At 37.0% G+C, this 18,619-nt stretch overlaps 1 protein-coding gene across 2 annotated transcripts; it reads left to right on the forward strand.

Moving 5' to 3' along the window:
* Positions 1-266: 266 nt before the first annotated feature.
* On the forward strand, positions 267-9,179 carry LOC111398949 (choline/ethanolaminephosphotransferase 1). Of its 2 annotated transcripts, XM_023026124.1 has the most exons (20): positions 268-424; positions 644-864; positions 1,728-1,737; positions 1,847-1,897; positions 3,464-3,541; positions 3,933-4,008; positions 4,135-4,157; positions 4,235-4,335; positions 4,801-4,895; positions 5,571-5,639; positions 5,952-6,021; positions 6,581-6,644; positions 6,730-6,770; positions 6,856-6,940; positions 7,269-7,331; positions 7,691-7,749; positions 7,869-7,921; positions 8,264-8,336; positions 8,631-8,676; positions 8,774-9,179. In XM_023026124.1, exons 2-19 carry the CDS (start codon positions 728-730, stop codon positions 8,650-8,652), a joined length of 1,170 nt encoding a protein of 389 aa, XP_022881892.1. In that variant the 5' UTR covers positions 268-424; positions 644-727; the 3' UTR covers positions 8,653-8,676; positions 8,774-9,179. The 2 variants fall into 2 exon arrangements, with proteins under 2 accessions (XP_022881893.1, XP_022881892.1); XM_023026125.1 differs by lacking the exon at positions 5,571-5,639 and having other exon boundaries at positions 267-424.
* Positions 9,180-18,619: the final 9,440 nt, after the last annotated feature.

Genomic DNA, 18,619 nt, shown 5'->3' on the forward strand with positions numbered 1-18,619 from the left:
AAAGTGGTGAATGTCATCAAATACGTGACTAAAATTAATTATTTATTTTAAATTAAATTAAGAACATTTTATGCCATTTCAAACTACTACAGAATAAATAGAAAGGGCGAGTTTTGCTATTATAATCGAACTTTTACAGAATAACAATCTTGTACACTTTCTTTTACATTAAATTTGACATTGTGCCACTTGTTATACAAGGAATGGCCAGTTTTTAAAATACCATGAATTGCCTTAGAACCCTAATTGATCGCGAAACGCGGTTGCATCCCTCCAAGTAATCGAGAAAGCGTGTTTTAGCTCGCGTAAAGACGCGACGCTTTTTCTTACTGGGCGGGAGAGGAAAGATTGCTTTTTCAGACAGAAGTAGGAATCTCCGATCTGTCTGTGGTTTCACTCGATCTTTCTCCGCATTTTCACCGATGTAGGTTTCTTCATTTTTTCTTCATTCAATTTTAAAGAGTTCATAATATATATTTTTTCCATAATGTTTACTCGTTTTCTCTGATTTGGTAATTGAACGCGATAGTTTAAAATTCTTTTGCCAAATTTTTATGGCGTGATTTTAACTGTTCATTTCTCGGCCGCTTGAATTTGTAAAGAATTTGACTTGGGTGAGATAAAAAATTTTGGGATTTTGCAGGTTTCTTTGGATAAGCGAATTTTGAAAATTAAGTTTATACTAAGCAAAGGTGCAAAGAACAAAACTACATACAAAGTAGATATAATGGGATATATAGGGGCACATGGAGTTGCTGCGCTGCATAGGTACAAGTACAGTGGAGTGGATCACTCATACCTAGCCAAATACGTGTTGCAGCCCTTTTGGACTCGCTTTGTTAATTTCTTCCCTCTTTGGATGCCGTAAGTCCCTTTTTTATGTTTTATGTTTCATTCCTCATGTCATTTTATGCTCAAGTAAATTGCATGTCTAATTGTGATTGTTTTTATGTTAAAAGCCAAAAGATGCACTAATTATGTCTTAGAAATATCTTAAGGTAAAAGTTACCATACCTTTCTTAAGATAATTTGTGATTGAAAATCTTAGTCAGTTTTATCTGCAGCATACATGAATGGTTTGCTTATGTATTTCATGGAAAAAAAAAAAAAAAAAAATTGAGTACCAAACAGGGAAGCTATTGTTTTGGCGTGATCAGAACATTAAATGTTTAAAATTTCTTAGGAGGGCTAACCCCTCTTTTAATGTGCTTCTGATCTCTGTTTACTGAAGCCTTCTGATATCGAAACTTGTCTTATGTATAAGGTACATAAACATTAATTGGCAATAATATGAATTAATGAAGTTATTTTCTCCAATTAATGGCCTAGGGTATTTCCCTTTTCTGTTATTTCACCCATAATTTCGCAACGTCTGACTTTGTATGAAATGGAAGGAAATAGTTTTATTGTCGATGGGACTGGGCTTTTCTGGAATCAGTCTGGTGCATGACAGCTTTTTCTTAATGTTTGATTTTGTTCTAAAAGACAAATTCTAAGTGTACTGGATTTAAGTAAGTCTATCAGCGTTGGGAAGCCTCTCATTGCACCTCCTTTTCTGTAAATGGGTAGTTATAATTTTCTACAACAAAGAGATTCTTAGTGCTTTGTGTAATCCAAATTATTTCCATGAGCTTCTGTATAAGTTATTGTGGAATATCTGTTCCTATCTTCCTTTGTATATCACTAATTGTTCTCCTCCTTTTTGTGCATGTATGGGACGATTTCAGACCTAACATGGTATGTGTTCTTGCAAACTATCTCATCCTATTTGAGTATCAACTATAGCTCATATATTATTCTTTGCTTGTCACTCATAACATTATGCTGTATTCATTTCATGTACCAGATAACACTTACAGGATTCATGTTTTTGGTTATATCTGCATTGCTTGGCTACGTGAGTAATCTCTCTCTCTCTCTGTGCGCGTGCGCGCGTGAATCAAGTGGTCTTTTACCAAATAACATGCTTATCTTATTTCAATTGACTGAATATTAACTGTTGAAATTCAATTCCTTGACTGTTTTTCATTCTTTTCCTTTTTAGGGTTTTCTTATATTAGAATATGCATACCAAGTGGCATTCTCTTTAAAATTAATTTACATAGATAATTTTGGCATTCCTTTTTCCCATGTAATTTCTTGTAGTTTTTGTATTTTAAAGTTTCATTTTGTAACTTCTGGAGTGTAGCTTAAGATGCATGTAGGTTGTTGCGGTCTTTGCTTCACCATCAAATCTTGAAATTTCAATTGTATGAATTTTCTGCTCTCTGCACTCTCAGTTTAGTGTTTCCTCCTTTTTCTTCCTTGGTTTGGTTTTATTGCGAGGGGATATGGGTAATGGTAGAAATAATTATTCTAATGGGGAGTCATAGTTGTCCATGTTTATTTTTTAATTATCATTAATTTTTTTCTGGACACTCGCCACTCTCTCATGAACTTGGCACCTTCTTCTCATGTATAGACGTTGAAAGAAGTAATTGCACATATAAAGTAAAAAATTTATATAAAGTAAATAATATTTTCCCTTGTTTACTGTATAAACAGAAAGCAATGCTCAATGGTATGGTTTCAGTGATTTAGTCCATTGTAATCAGGAAGAAGATATTCTGTTTCTAGTGTCATGAATAGAATCGGGATTGTGCTATTTTCAAGGCTTTTGAGTGTATCAATTATATGACAGTACGAGTTGAATGCGGTGCTTAGATATGATTGATAAACAATTTTGAAGCATGTGCAATCAGTACTTAAAAAGTTTACTCGGTATTCAGACTTCAAATTTCACTTTTCAGTTTTATCAAAAGCTTTCTAAAATTATCATTCAGTATTCTTATTCTAAACAGATCTTGAGCTGTTTCATGATATATCGCTTAGTCTTCTATAAAACAATTGTTTGATTATTTATTAGGACGTAGAGATAATATTCATAAAGTACATCTCGATGAAACTGTTGTATTTCTTTTTGCATTTGTCTTAATATTTTGATAATTGATGGTGACTTGGGTCTTGTTCACTCATAAATACACTGCATTTCCGTATGGAAGTGTGCTAGTTAAAACTTTGTCTATAGAAATAGTTTAGGAATGGAGAAAGATTAATTATATGGAGCGTTATTTAGAGAATGAGTCTGTATTTTATTATCATAATTTTTATAAGCCTCATGTTTAGATAGTCACCGACTTACGGTGGGCACGTGTTCAATCACTGATCTATACGAATCCCTTGGAAGAGATCATCTGAATTTTTTGATGGGGAAGTGGTACATAGTACCATATACATGCGCCTTGCCTCCTTTCAGCCTTTCAACTCTTTGGTTGATGTATGTTATTTAGATGACAAACCATCGTGATAGTTTTTGTGCTAATGTAGTGGCAAATCGTTCTATTTTGAAATATTAGTTTTGTCGTTGACATTTTTCTTTTGGGTGTTGGGTATTCTTTTCTCATTGTAGATGCTTCTTTTGCAGATATATTCACCTCAATTGGATTCACCTCCTCCAAGATGGGTTAATTTTGCCCACGGATTACTTCTATTCTTATATCAAGTATGTTCAGGTTTCTGTAAACACCATTTCAGTTTTTATTTGATCAAACTGTCTTTGATTGAAGGACATGTTATACCTTAAAGTAAATTACGCAAATATGGTATAGAGGATAATTCTATTTGCAGTACAGTGTTTTCGTAATGATAATAGTTTATGAGGTTTTAAGTTGCAATTTGATATCCGATTTACATGTGGTATGACCATGTTCTAGATTCTGTGATATCCATAGGGACAATACTCTAAGCATTTATGACTTATTTACTTAACCTGTAAAATCATGAGTTTTACTTTTTGCTTGCTAAATGCCTGGACTTTTTAGATATGATTTTGACCGAGAGCTCCTTCCTATCTTCAGAATTTCTTTTAACTTCTACTTCTAAATACATGCAAGACTTTTGATGCTGTTGATGGAAAGCAAGCAAGAAGAACAAATTCCTCTAGTCCATTGGGGGAGCTATTTGATCATGGTGACATTTCTTTTATTTTTATTTTTTTCATTTTTATCTTGTTCTTTATCACTGCCTTCTTATTGGTTTTTATGTTACATGATTGCTATAGTCTTAACGAATATATCTGCCTCTGCAACATTTCAGGATGTGATGCTCTTGCATGTGCGGTACGTTTGAGATTTTTAGTTATTTTCTAAATGTTATGGGGTGACATTAGTACTAAGTTCCATCGTGAATGTTTAAGTTTGAGGCTTTGGCCTTTGGGAGCACCGCAATGTGTGGACGGCTTACATTCTGGTTCTGGGTTATATCAGCTGTTCCTTTTTACTGCGCCTCATGGGAACAGTAAGTGGACAACAACACTGAATTGCATGAGTTTGTTTTTTCATTTGTTTTCACTGTTAGCAAGTATAGAACCTTTGCTTTCTCCTCCCCTTTCATCTCCTTTAGTGGGAAGCATTAGTAAGTAATTTTTTTCTACATGTCCTCATGTAAATCTGGTTCAATATGGGTCCTAAAGACATGGGAATTATATTTCGTTAGATAAAATAAACTGAAGCAAAAAAAATGATATTTTCCTTAATGATATAGGATAAAACTTACAAAATGCAGTCTGGACTCTCAAACAATTGCTTTGTTTTTTATGCACTTCTATATTTTTAACGATTGTTATGATGTTTCAACGTTCATTTTTCTGGATTTTGTATTCTTTTTTATGGAAATTTGCATGTTAATTATTATTTCTCACCAAATTACTCTCAAAATTCTTACGCCTTCATTAATTTGCTTGATGTTGCCTTATCTGTGCAGTTATTTCACCAATACCCTCATTCTTCCAGCGATAAATGGACCTACCGAAGGCCTTATGTTGATATATGTGGTTCATTTCTTCACAGCTATTCTCGGTAATGCTTTGGTCTCTTTACTTCTCTAAGGGTCCGCTCGATTGCAAAGATGAAATTCAGGGAATTGAATTGCTTAGAAGTTGTCAATTATTGTGTTTGATTGGTATAATTTTTCACGTGAAAAATGTTAAAATAAAAGTGTTTTTTGGTGTTTGTTTGGCTTTATTTTACATGAAAATTGTCAATTAAAGGTATTTTCAACCTTAGAGCATATATTAACTCCTATTTCTTTTTCGATCGTTTCAATTGGGTAGAATTTACTGGTATTGGGGATGAAATTTGTTTATATTGCCAAAAAAAAAATAAAGAATAGCCAAGATAATCACCTATTTTTAGTTGTTCGTTTGACTTTGTTTTATATGAAAATTGTCAATTAAAGGAAAATATTTTTTTACAATTAGCGATAGAATTTGTTTCCATTGCAAAAAAAAAAATGGTGGGAATTGATTTTCAAGGAAAAGATGGAAAATGTCTAGGTGGCAAGAAAAGTGGGAAAATCAATTCCATGGAAAAAAATACTATCAAACAGCCAAAAAGTGGAAGCTAGAATTTGAACTCCATTTTTCATGGAAAATAATTGGCTATCAAACATGGCCTAAGTGCTTTCGTTCATGTGCTTCTATTTATCTACATGCACCCATACATAATGATTTGAGATTCTATGCTTCTTTTTAGGTTCTGAATGGTGGGCCCAGCATTTTGGAAAATGTATCCCTTTCTTGAGTTGGATTCCAATTATAAATGGTAAGTCTTGCACAGTAAAGAGAGAGAAAAGGAAAACAACAATGGCTGATTATAATCAAAACAAGTTTATCGCTCAAATTTGCATGTTTCATTTAATTATATTGTTCTCTATGTTGTCATTTGCCAATTATTATGGTTATAAGTTTTTTTGTTTAGCATTAGATTGTAAAGCTAGGCTGACTGTTCCTGTTTTGGTATTTTAGTGTATTCATCATTGTTCCAAGGTTGACTTTGCACCTTTCTATTTCTTATTTTTTATATGATATTTTGAATTTACATCCTATCATCTCTTTCCCTTTTGTCTATCTACAGAGGTCCCGATGTATAAAGCCGTATTGTTTCTGATGATAATCTTTGCCGTTATACCGACACTCTCATTTAAGTGAGTATTTTCTTTAGTTAATAGGGAAGGAAGCTATTTTATCCGTTCTTTGGCAGGCAGTTTCTTATATGCACTGGAGTATCTATTTTACACTCCTCAGGTGTTCTATGCTTCATAGAACTACTCTTCAATTTCGGAGAAGGTTTTAAGTTTGTTTTACATCATCTATGATGCCATTCTGAAATTAGATTTATGTATTTCAGAGAAGGGTTTAAGTTTATTTTACATCTATTATGCCATTTCTGCAATTAGATTTATGTTAGTTGTCCATAAAAAAGGAGTGTTTTACCAAAGAAGTAAATAAATGAAAAGAATCTGCCAGAAATTGATTTTTCAGTCAATGTTTTTATTGCTAACCCTTGCCTTCTTAAATTCAAAAGCAAGATGTGTGTAAAAGGAACTTTTGATAATTTAAATTAGTTCTTATTGTTATTGTAAGCATTTCGCTTAATCATCTTAGAACACTGTCTGAGCTCTAGTTCGCTTGTTGCTTCTGCATTATCTTTGTGTAATAGCAAGCTTGACTATGCCTTTTTAAGTTTGCTATGGTTATTTTCAGTGTGTACAATGTTCATAAGGTTGTTCAAGCAAGAAAAGGAAATTTGATGCTAGCTCTGGCAATGGTACTTATATTGGATACAGGGATAATACCTTTTAATATTTCTTTTCTACTTCTTGAATTAATAGCATGTCTTCATTTTTTGACAGCTTTATCCATTCGTTGTGCTATTAGCTGGAGTCGTCGTATGGTATGTCACTTTCTTTCTGGTTTGCCATCATCTTCTTTGCTTTTACTAGATTTTATATGTTCTATTGCTGAGACTAACTTTTCAGGGATTATTTATCTCCTACTGATCTAATGGGCAACTATCCTCATCTGGTTGTAGTGGGAACTGGACTTGCATTTGGATTTCTCGTGGTAAGATATCTATGGTTGATTGTTGGAGCCTTCTCTTCTGCAAGAACTACTGTTATGTTTGAACTGCTGTATATAATAGAATGTGAGGTCTTGTAAATTTTCTTTAGTGCCTAAGAGACTCTATGCTTTGTTGTCAAAATTTGGAACCAAACTCTTGTATTCAGTGAGTGTGACTGTTGAAATGCTATGGTTTAGGTATATTCTGTCATCGTGGTTCATGTTTCATGCTTGTGCTATCGTATAGGTCACTAAGTTGGTTTGTGTGCCTGTATCCTTATGGATAATGAACTCATCTCATTGTTATTGCTAAGAAAACATTGTTTCGCAGGGAAGGATGATTCTGGCTCACCTGTGTGATGAACCCAAGGGCTTGAAAACTAATATGTGCATGGTACGCATCTTCTGGTAACATATGGTTGATAGACTGGATACTTATTATTACATTTTGTAGTTATGTTGCCTGAACTTGCATTATATTTATGTTGGTGCTTCTTGAGCCTTGACTTGTCAATGGGATAGAGTTCAAAATACCATCAAGTTCTGTTTAAAGAGAATGTATAGATAATAAAATTGTGACAATGGCTTGGTGCACTTTAGATTCGTTGTTTCTGCATATTGGCGTGCATGGCTTCATTTTCCAATTTAATTTTTAGAATTGAGATTGCCTTTAAATTTGAGAAGTATATTAATTTATCACATCAAAGCCACAGGTATACTGGATCCTTTCTGATTTAATGTTATCTTTTGCAGTCTTTGTTTTATCTGCCTTTCGCCATTGCAAATGCACTCACTGCCAGACTAAATGACGGGTGTGATGGCTTCTCAGCTTATAAATTTCTTTACTGCTCACATTTTGAACTATAGCTCTGAGGATCTTTAATATTTTATTTGATTTCTTATCACTCATGAAATCTTGTTATTGTCGCAGAGTTCCTTTAGTTGATGAGTTCTGGGTTCTTCTTGGTTACTGTGCATACACAGGTAGGGCATTTTCTGCATTAATGAGTTAATGTCCATTCAAGCATGCATATATAGTGGGACATCGTTTAAGTTGCTTCTTTTTATATACCCTCACTCTTAAATAGAAAGGAGTATCCCAAAGATGTCTTTTTTAATTGCTAGTTCAGATATTCAATTTCAGTTTTTAATTGTTTTAGTGAGTTGCACTGCTTGTTCTTGGAGTTTATTTGGTATTTACTGGGCAATTTTGGCTTATTATCCAAGATACTTTTCATTCTTTGTACGGCTTTTCCATTTACTGTTTACCTTCACCTTCTGCATTATGTTAATTGTAACATATTGTTTTTCTTTTGCTGTACTCAGCATCACTCTATATGCACTTTGCAACATCAGTCATTCATGAAATTACATCAGCCCTGGGAATTTACTGTTTCAGGTGAGATGTTTATTCTTTGATGTGTCTATTTTGAACAGCCCTTTTAAAGGTTTATATAATTTTGTGAAGACAGTTTGATTTGACTTTAGGGATCTCCCCATATTGACATCATAGTAGATTCAAGTTTTCAGTCGGGACAAATTGATATTAATCCTCTATTATACATCCAAATTCGTATAGGATGTGGGTTGATTGTCAATTCTAGAAATAAACCTGCTTCGAGATGTCTATGCTGAGTGTCTACTACGAAAGAATTGCCCCTTTTTTTAAAACACATTTCAATGTCGAATGCAGGATAACTAGGAAAGAAGCTTGAAGCTTTGATTACATTATCATTTGAGTGAGTGATCAACACTTTATCCTTTCGTGGTTTGCCTTCGGGTTACTCCCACCAATATATTCACTCGTCCCATTTTTTTGTATCTTATGGTTTCTAGGTATCGACTCAACTTCCAGAAAACATTCTCTAGGTGAAAACTCTACAGAAAAAGTCGCGAGATTGGAGTCTAGCGGATACCCCTTTTTTGGTCGAACATTTTTCTCTTAACAAAATTTAATAGCTGGTGACAAGGATTTGTTCAATTACTGTTCAGGTAGTAATCGTTCAGGTAGTAATCGCTGCTAATCATGAAAGTCAGTCACTTTATCGTAATTTATCTATGAGGAATCTGTTGCCGTACTACTTTGGTTAGACATGTTTTGCATAATGTAACGTGTAGTGCGCAATATTTGGTGCACAATCTGATATTATTACAAAGAATAGGAAATATGATGCAATACAAAAAGAAGAGTTCATGGAAAAGTGGTGTTTGAGGTCGGGAATTTTTATTATTATTATTTTTTTGAAGTGTCGGTTTTTAAAGAATTCTGTGCCTATTTTGAATTGAAATAACATAGCATGCAAAACTCCGGCTTTGCCTATGATGTGCGGTCTATTTTGGTTCAATTCCATAGTTTAGGGTTTCGAAAATAAAATTTTCGTTATTTTGGATAATTTTCTTAATTTTTATAAAATTAGGATTTTAATTTTGTTTGAGTTAGTCGTTATCTTTAATTTTTATCATTATTAAGATTTATTCGTTGTATAAGAGTTATTATTTAGATTTTATTTACTACTATGTATACTAGTAAGTCTTGTAACAATTAGTTGATTTGATTGTCAAAGCTTCTCGAATATTCTCCTTATTTATTCATTTATTTTTTTAATTTTTTGGACATTTGGGAGAGAATCAATAAATTTGAATTTTTCGTGAGATTTTATTCTTTCCTATAAAAATGCCAAAGGGATAAGCTATTACAACAGAAAATGAATTACCGAAGCTCTGCCTATGAAAAATGGTCAGTACGTTTACAACCAAAGTAAACACAATTAATAATGCCGTCACATTCCTGCAGCTTGTGACAACACACTGCATCTTTTGCTGCACCATGAAAAATTGTGACCTTAGCTTGCTAACTGATGTATAACGTAATTTAACCTTGTAATGGCTTCAATGCGATCAATCGGGCTTCCAATTTCCTTTGCCATTTTAGTATGGTCTGGATATGCAAAACAAATGACGTCCGTGTAAGTGTTATACTTTAGGTTCAATCAACTTTATATATAAATACTTTTAATATATAATTTATGTAATTTTATGGTAGATCTATTATTTAATTAATATTCAATTGAATTAAATAATAGAGTCCTTAAATTCAAATCTTGATAATTTATCAATCACAAGGAGTTGTGATTGTGAGATACAAATTACATATGATTGAATTTTAAATTGTCCGTGGTCGTAAGTAATAAGAAGATACAGATATCATTATTACGGATAGATCATCACGTGTGACATTTTTTATTTGTGAGTAAGTAACTGAACTCACAAGTTAAAGTTTGGTGACACTTGAATGAATACGTAGATGTTTTGTTAGATATTCCACATGGATAATTATTTCAGTGTCAGTAGTTAATTTCTAACGTTCGATAGTGGGATTGATTCTTTGACTTGATGTCGTCATAGTGCCTTATATAAAGATAGTCATACTTAAATGGTGTTGGATGTTGCTCTGTCAAGGGCATTAATACGGCATCGTTCGAGTATGTCAAGAATCGTATGAAGGTTGTGAATGACCAATAGAGAATTCGTCACTCTTAGATAGCAAGAGATTATGATTTGTATTTCATTCAATTAAGTCGATAACGAAATCCTTGACCAATGTGTACTCATAAGTCGAAAATGAGTTTTTGACTTATACTGATTCAATAGTGGAATGAAAGATATGATCGGTAATCGGGATTGACACACTTTCGTATCTCGTAATTGATCAGATCATATTGACGAATGGATTATAGTTTCACGGTAAAGGAACAAATTTGATTTTGTCATACCACGTGACATTTTTCGTCATATGTATTGATCTGACACATTGCTAGATGTCAATTTGGGACAGTAAGTGTGAATAAATGATAAATTAAAATGGTATTTTAATTTATCAATTTTGATTAAATCAAAATAATATTTCACGTCGTTAGGCATCGTGATCGGGAACCTGATGGGTCACACACAAAAGGAGAACTAGAAGATTGTAATTTGTCAATTAATTAATTTAATAAGCGTTGGATAAATTAATTAATTGAGTTATTTATTTATAGGCCCGAATTAATTAATTCACGAACACGATTTAATTAAATGTGTTAATTAAATATTGGACAGGGTCAGACCAAGCCCGTTTGTGCTTATATAAATAAGTGATTAGGGTTTTCAAATTGTAGAGATTTCTTTATTATTCTTGTAGCACAATAAGAAAATCCTAATCCTACAATCTTGTTCTCTGTGTGGATCACCGTTGGAGGCTGGACAATTCGACAGCTGTGGATGACGAATCAAGATTGTTGAAACGAAATGATAGCAAATAAATTTATAGATCTTGTAAAAGGTACAACTTTTATCACAGTTTTTATCTAAACACAAAGCAGATTCTTGATGGGAATTAAAATCGCTTTTTATTTTCGTTGCGCATGTTTAAGTAGATTACTAACAGTCAGTGTCATGATTTGTTTTATGATTATATAGCAGCCCCCCAGCCATTTTGGCAGTCTCAGTGAATCCTTGTTAGAAAAAATCATTGAACTAGGATTTTTAGAAATTTCAGCTCAATTAGCCCTTCCTTGCCTTCTCTATTTATACACCGAATTGTTACACACATTTTACATACGAAGAGAATATTCTTGTTTTTCCTATTTGCTAGTGACAAGTGTCTAATCATACATAAACATCCTTTAAATTGAGGAAATACACTGATGTGCTGTCAACACTGTTAGTGACATTAACAACTTATATCAAAGTCAAGCTTAGAGTGGTAAAGACACACTCTACCTTGAGAGGGGGTGTTAGGATTGATCTACAAGTCCAAATATTTTTCCTATTTGCTAGTGACAAGTGTCTAATCATACATAAATATCACTTAAATTGAGGAAATACACTGATGTGCTGTCAACACTGTTAGTGACATTAACATCTTATATGGTGAAAAATATTTGGACTTGTCGATCAATCCTAACACCCCCTCTCAAGGTGGAGTGTGTCTTTACCACTCTAAGCTTGACTTTGAAGAATATGAATCTTGAGTGCGAGAGAGGTTTTGTTAGTATGCCTGCTGTTTGATTAGAGGATGAAACAAAATGCACTTCCAATTCCTTTCTTCAAAACTTTATCTCTTACAAAGTGGACATCCAATTCTCGGTGTTTGGTACAGGCATGATACACTAGAATTGATGCCAGTGCACTTGCACTCTTGTCACACCCAGGGACAGACGTAGACATTTTATATTAGGGGGTCACAATCAAACTTTTAAAAAAAGTGATGAAATTTTTTATTACTTTATATAGGTTATAAACTGTTATACTACTTATTCATTTTGATTATTTTTACATCTAAAAAATTTTTATATATAAAAAAAGATTCGATCATTTTTAGAATTTTTTTATTATTGGTACTTATTCCTCTCAATCAATTAATTTTTTTTAAAAAATAATCTAATAAATTTCCTAATAAAATTCTTGACGTCATTTGAAAAAAAAATTAATTGATCGAAAGGAAAAGATAACAGTAATAAAAAAAATCCTAAAAATGATTAAATTTTTTTCAGATATAAAAATAATCAAAATAAAAAAGGTAGTATAACAATTTATAACTTCTATGAAGTAATAAAAATTTTATCAAGAATTTTTACGTCCAAAAAAAAATAAAAATTTGACGTCATATCACGTATAAAATTTCCTAATAAAATGATATAAATTATATTAAGAAATTTGTTGCGCAAAAATAACAAGTATTAATAAAATAATTGATTTTTCTTTCAAAAAAGACGAGTTATACGTCTCTTTTTGGCATACACGTTTGATGTACGTTTAACTATTTTCGATATTTATTTAGTTCATTTGATATGTTTATTATATAGTTTTTGAAATGAATTTCGAAAGGACATAGAAGATTTATGGATACGGCTAGCGTATAATCGTCGAAAAATTTTTATAGTTAACTTGTCATCGAAATTTTTAAAATATTAATTTGGAATGACCTACTTTGACGCGTTGTAATATTTGCTACGATTGGCCATTTCTCACACCATTAACGATGCCATTAACGATGTGAAATATTAGACCGTGAGTACTTCAAAATGATATTAAGAATGTAATATTTTAACTCTGTTTGATATTCCATCGTAAGTCCGAAATCTAAGACAATTTTTTTTTAAAAAAAAACTGAAGGGTCAAGTGAACTTATGGGACCCTCTTTGGGTCTGCCCTGGTCACAACAGATTTTAAAAATTGCATTGTGTGGTATACTTAGCTCTTTCATTAAGGATTGAATCTGAGCTATTTTTGATGCACAGTGAGCTAGTGCTCTATACTCCACCTTTGTGTTAGATCTCGCAACATGTTGTTTCTTAGAGCACCAAGACACCAAACTATCTCCAAGGTACACACAAGAGCCAATTGCAAATCTTCTATCATCTGGGCATGATGCACGATCTTAATCTGCAAATGCTGTAATGTCTGAGCTGTCATTCTTCTGAATAACCAAACCATGTTTTAATGTACCCTTTTAAGTATCTAAATTCTCTTGAGAGCCTTTCAATGAGCATCTATAGAAGCTTGAAGGAATTGACTCATCTTATTTATTGAGTAGGCAATGTTAGTCTTGTGTGTGCAAGATATTGAAGACAGCCAACTGAACTCATGTAGAGAGTAGGATCACTCATGGCTTGCCCTGCATCCTTAGATATCAGCTTGCTTACTGTCAAGGGTTTTATGCCTGGTTTCAAGTTTTCAAAACCAAATTTCTTCAATAAATCAACTATATTTTTGTTTGAGTTGGGTACAGTCTTCTTGTGTCTCTGTAGACCTCAATACCCAAGAAATTACTGAGATTTCCCACATCTTTAAGAGTAAAACAAGCATCTAGTTTATCCATAAACATCTGCAGTTGTTGGCCATTGTTTCCTGTTATTATTATATCATCTGTTGCGTGTTGTCATACTTGGCCAATCCACCTGGGCCAATGGCACACTCAGGCCGAACCACGTGGCACTCCAGCCAGGGTGGCATATATTGCCGAGGTAGGCAATGGCCGAAGCCCTTCAAGCCGAAGTCCACTAGCCGATACGCCTTTTACCGAGGCCTGTGAACGCACCCGAGGTCCACATGCGGAGGCCTATGAACTGAAGCCATGATGTTGAAGCGAATTGAAGATAGCTGAAGCCCTCAAGCGGAAGTATTGTGTGAAATGGCCGAAGCCCCAAAGCTGATGCAGGAGCCTCCGAACCACAAGGGAGTGTCCTCCATGTTCACTTCTCCCAAGAGATCGTCTGCATAAAGATCTTATTCGAATGATTGATAGAACGTTCGTCATAAGCATGAATGTCAAGTCTTGTCACTAGTATGGGGGCTCTGCACAAGTAATAAATGCCCTGCAAGCTAGCAAGTCAAACCTCATGCCTGATAAGATGTTTAAATCAAAAATATGAGACCACGTGCCACCTCATCCAAGGGCTCCCATTTCACATATACCACTATAAATACTTCCCTTGTGTAACATCAAAAGGCTAATGCAAGAATCAATACAAAGAACTACACTTTACTCAACTCTCTCTCTCTCATTTACTTGCAATACACAAATCGAGTTTATACAAATTTACATATACATTTACGAACACCGGTTGGTAATTATTGTACAATCGGATCATGAACAACCCGTCGGATTTTGAACGTCACCGTCTCGCGTCGTTGGGCTACTCTCACGCCCTTTGAACCGCTCGTTTTAGATCGTCCATGTGTCTTAGCGTGTTGGACATTCGCCCACGCGCACGCGGGTGGGACCGGCATCTGTTGGCAACACTTTTTGGGGTCAACAGATCGGCGCCGTCTGTGGAAAATCATACCATACCCACGAGCAACCTTGTGGTAAAAGCTTACTGAAAAGACATTTGGGCAACCCCCCTTGAAAAAGGATTTGTTCTTGAAAAAGAACAGGAGAAGTCCCATTACTTAGCAAAATCTGAAGTCTGACAAAAGAAAATGAGCTACAATGAAGATACTCCCCCAGGAGGGTAAGAGAAAACACGAACTTGCCTCCTTAGCCCGCTGCCCCAGCAGCTCGGCAGAGAGTCCCCTACCACTAAAGAAGAGGTGGGATGCGTGCAACGGCATGACTATCAAGAGAAATGGCCACCATGACAGCCAACATGAGGGATATTGCTAGCCAAAACTTGGCTATGAGGAAGCTTATGGCCCAAATGCAGGGCCAGGGAGGCTTCCTCATTTCTCCATACGCCCCCCAAGGGCACTACAAGTAAGAGGATGAAGTTCAAAGTCATAGAGCTGTCTCGCCAGACTATGGCCGAGGTGGAAGCCCATTTGAAAGGGAAGTGGAAGTTGATGTTTTTTCCAACTATGCTTTTGGCCGACCCACAATGGTCCAAATGAGCCATGATAATTTCTCACCTCCGTATGAGCAAGATCCAAGACATAGGAGGGCAGAAAGTGTTTTTGACAGGTGCAGCCCCGCCGAACCGAGGCTCAGGCAACAACAGGCTCAACAAGGCCACTTCCTCCACCTCCAACGCCCCAGCAGTCGGAGAGAAGGTATGAAAATTCCCCCCGTGTTGCTCCGCCTAGAAATAGGCAGCAGAGGAGGGAGGAAGAGGCTAGGGACCGTCCCAGAACCTCTCACCAACAACCAGGGTATGAGGCTGATGAGTACGACTTTGATGGACAACAGAGGTCTTGCGACTTGGACGGTGATGATGAAAATCTACCATTCTCAAGGGAACTTAGGGATGCCCAGGTCCCAAGCCACTATGTTATGCTAAAAATACCAAAGTATAACGAAAGAGGCGACCCGGAGAAGCATCTGAATGCTTATAAAACTCACATGAGCCTAAGGGACGCCACCCCAGCCGTGAAGTGCAGAGCCTTCCATTTAACACTTAGTGGGGCGGCTGAAATTTGGTATAGCAGATTGCCACCTGGGAGCATTAGAAGCTGGCCCGAGTTCAAGACAACATTCTTGAAGAGGTTCGCGATGAGCAAAGAAAGAGAGGCCCCCATCCAACGTCTTCAAGACATGAGACAAGCACATGGGGAGTCCCTAAAGAGCTTCTTATCACGCTTCACCGATGAGATGACGTACTGCATACAAATCACTGACCGAGAGGCACTATCCGCATTGAGGAGAGGTCTGAACATGAATACCCTATTCTGGAGGGACGTGCAGAATAATGACCCCACCACCTATAACGCCCTACTCGAAATGATAAGAAGGGAGATCATAAATGAAGAATTGATTGAGCATAGGAACAGGGCAAGTAGAGGCCTCCCACCTCTTCAAAGACAGTGCGGTAGAGGCCCGACCTCCCACCTGATGGGCTACCAAATGAACCAGGTCGTAAATGAGAACTCTGGCCAAGCACTTGCCACCACCACTTTGAATGCGGTTCCTACCTTGGCATATGAAGATGTCAACCCGATTACTGACCCCCATCAGATGGAGGCCCAATAGGGACCCCGTCGGGGGAGAGGCCGAGGCCGAGGTCGAGGTTCAGGACCCAGAAATAGGTCAAATTCGAACCATCTAGGATACTGTATGCACCACAGGACCTACGGGCATGACATAGCGGACTGTAGAGACTATGCACATCGCTCCCGGCAGGAACCTGCTGGAGACAGACATGATTCGTCCCATGCGAATAGGCCCCCGTCCAGGCACGACAACCGACGTGAGCGTGAGGAGGCCGCTCCCCGTCAAAGGGATGTATCCCCACGACGAAGAAAGCATGATGTAGAGAGGCCCAGGGAAGGGCGTAGGCACCAAAGAAATCGGCAAGCTCAAAATAAAGCCCTTATCCACGAGGTGGATACCATATTTGGAGGCCCGTATGTTAGCGGTGAAACACGAAATGCCAAAAGGAATTACGCTCGAGAGGCTAAACACCCCCCTTTGACAAGCTATATTGTGGATAGTAGCTCCCGAAAAAACCAAGTTCCACCTATTGTTTTCATCCAGGAAGACGCCGAAGGAGTTCATTACCCCCATTGCGATGCACTTGTGGTGAGGGTTGTCATAGCCCGGAATGGGCTCAAACGAATGTTAGTTGACAACTACAGCTCTGTCAACATTCTATTCGGATCTGCCTTTGACAAGATGATATTGGATCATCAGTTGACGCCCACCACTACTCCATTGTACGGATTTACCGGAGATAGCATCACTCCGAGGGAAAAGATAACACTTGCAGTGGAGATGGGAGAATCTCCACAAACAACGATGAACTTTATGGAGTTCCTCATTGTCGACAACCGGTCGGCTTACCATGGAGTGTTAGGCAGACCAGCCTTAAAAGAATTGGGAGCAGTCACCTCCATCCACCACCTACGCATGAAATTTCTAACAGAAAATGGGGTGGCAACGGTAAGAGACGAGCAAAGAGGCTCGAGAGAGTGCTATCTAAGCTCCATTAAGAAGGTAGAGCCCTGGGACGTCCATGTAATCATAGCTGATGTAGTCATGGCTGATGTCCCAGGTAATGCTCCCACCGAATAAGAAGATGTTGATATGATCGACGCACCACATAATCCGGAGTTGCTGGTCATTGATGAGATTGACCCCCGCATAATGGAACACGAGCCTCAAGCATCCCCAGTAGAGGAAATTGAGAGCTTCTCGGTAGACCCCCGAGACCCATCAAAGGTGCTGAAAGTAGGCAAATGCCTATCCAACATTCTGAAGGAAAAGATTAATGACTTCCTAGGCAGGAACCTGGATATCTTCGCTTGGAGGCATGAGGACATGGTAGGCATAGACCCCAAGGTCAGTTGCCACCACCTGAAAATCGATCCTAAGGTTGCCCCGCATAGATAAAAAAGAAGAGCCCTCAATCCAGAGAGGTATGAGACCCTAAAGGAAGAAGTTTAGAAGCTCATCCAAAATGGCTTCATCAGGGAGGCAACCTACCCGAAGTGGTTCTCCAACCCGATTTTAGTAAAGAAACATAATGGCAAGTGGAGGGTGTGCATCGACTTTACCAACCTCAATAGAGCTTGCCCGAAAGATAGCTTTCCACTCCCAAGGATTGACCAACTAGTGGACTCCACGGCTGGGCACAAGTTGTTGAGCTTTATGGATGCGTACTCCGGCTACAACCAAATCCCCATGCACCCGGCCGATGAAGAGCACACCTCTTTCATCACGGACTGAGGTCTCTATTGTTATAGAACGATGCCCTTCGAGTTGAAAAATACCAGAGCAACCTACCAAAGAGTTGTAAAAAAGATGTTTATGGACCTCACTAGCAAAACGATGGAGGTCTATGTGGACGACATGCTAGTAAAAAGTTTAGAGGTTGAGGACCACATAACGCACCTCAACAGCACTTTCCAAATCCTGAAAAGGTATAGGATGATGCTCAACCCCCTCAAGTGCGCCTTTGGGGTAGCCTCCAGCAAGTTCTTGGGGTACATGGTCAACTAATGAGGAATTGAGGCCAATCCCGAGAAGATTGAAACTCTATGTAAGATGAGGTCCCTCCCAAAAGCCAAAGGAGGTGCAAAGTCTTACCAGGCGAGTGGCCGCACTTAGCCGCTTCGTCTCTAAAGATACGGACAAATGCCTCCCATTTTTCAAAGTGCTGGAGGCTGGGAAGAAATTCCAGTGGACTGAGGAATGTGAAGAGAGCTTCCAATGCCTGAAAAGGCACTTGGGGCAGGCCCCCCTCCTCTCCAAACTGAAACCCGGTG

The sequence above is a fragment of the Olea europaea genome, chromosome 8, assembly GCF_002742605.1.
Source record: "Olea europaea var. sylvestris chromosome 8, O_europaea_v1, whole genome shotgun sequence".
Taxonomy (NCBI): Eukaryota; Viridiplantae; Streptophyta; class Magnoliopsida; order Lamiales; family Oleaceae; genus Olea; species Olea europaea.

Bases quoted from the DNA above. Each gene is read 5' to 3' on its own strand.
- LOC111398949 (XM_023026124.1), top strand. From the start codon at position 728: ATGGGATATATAGGGGCACATGGAGTTGCTGCGCTGCATAGGTACAAG. The intron at 4,009-4,134 runs GTGACATTTCTT...GCAACATTTCAG, and splicing joins GGGGGAGCTATTTGATCATG to GATGTGATGCTCTTGCATGT. The intron at 7,750-7,868 runs GTGTGATGGCTT...TTATTGTCGCAG, and splicing joins ACTGCCAGACTAAATGACGG to AGTTCCTTTAGTTGATGAGT.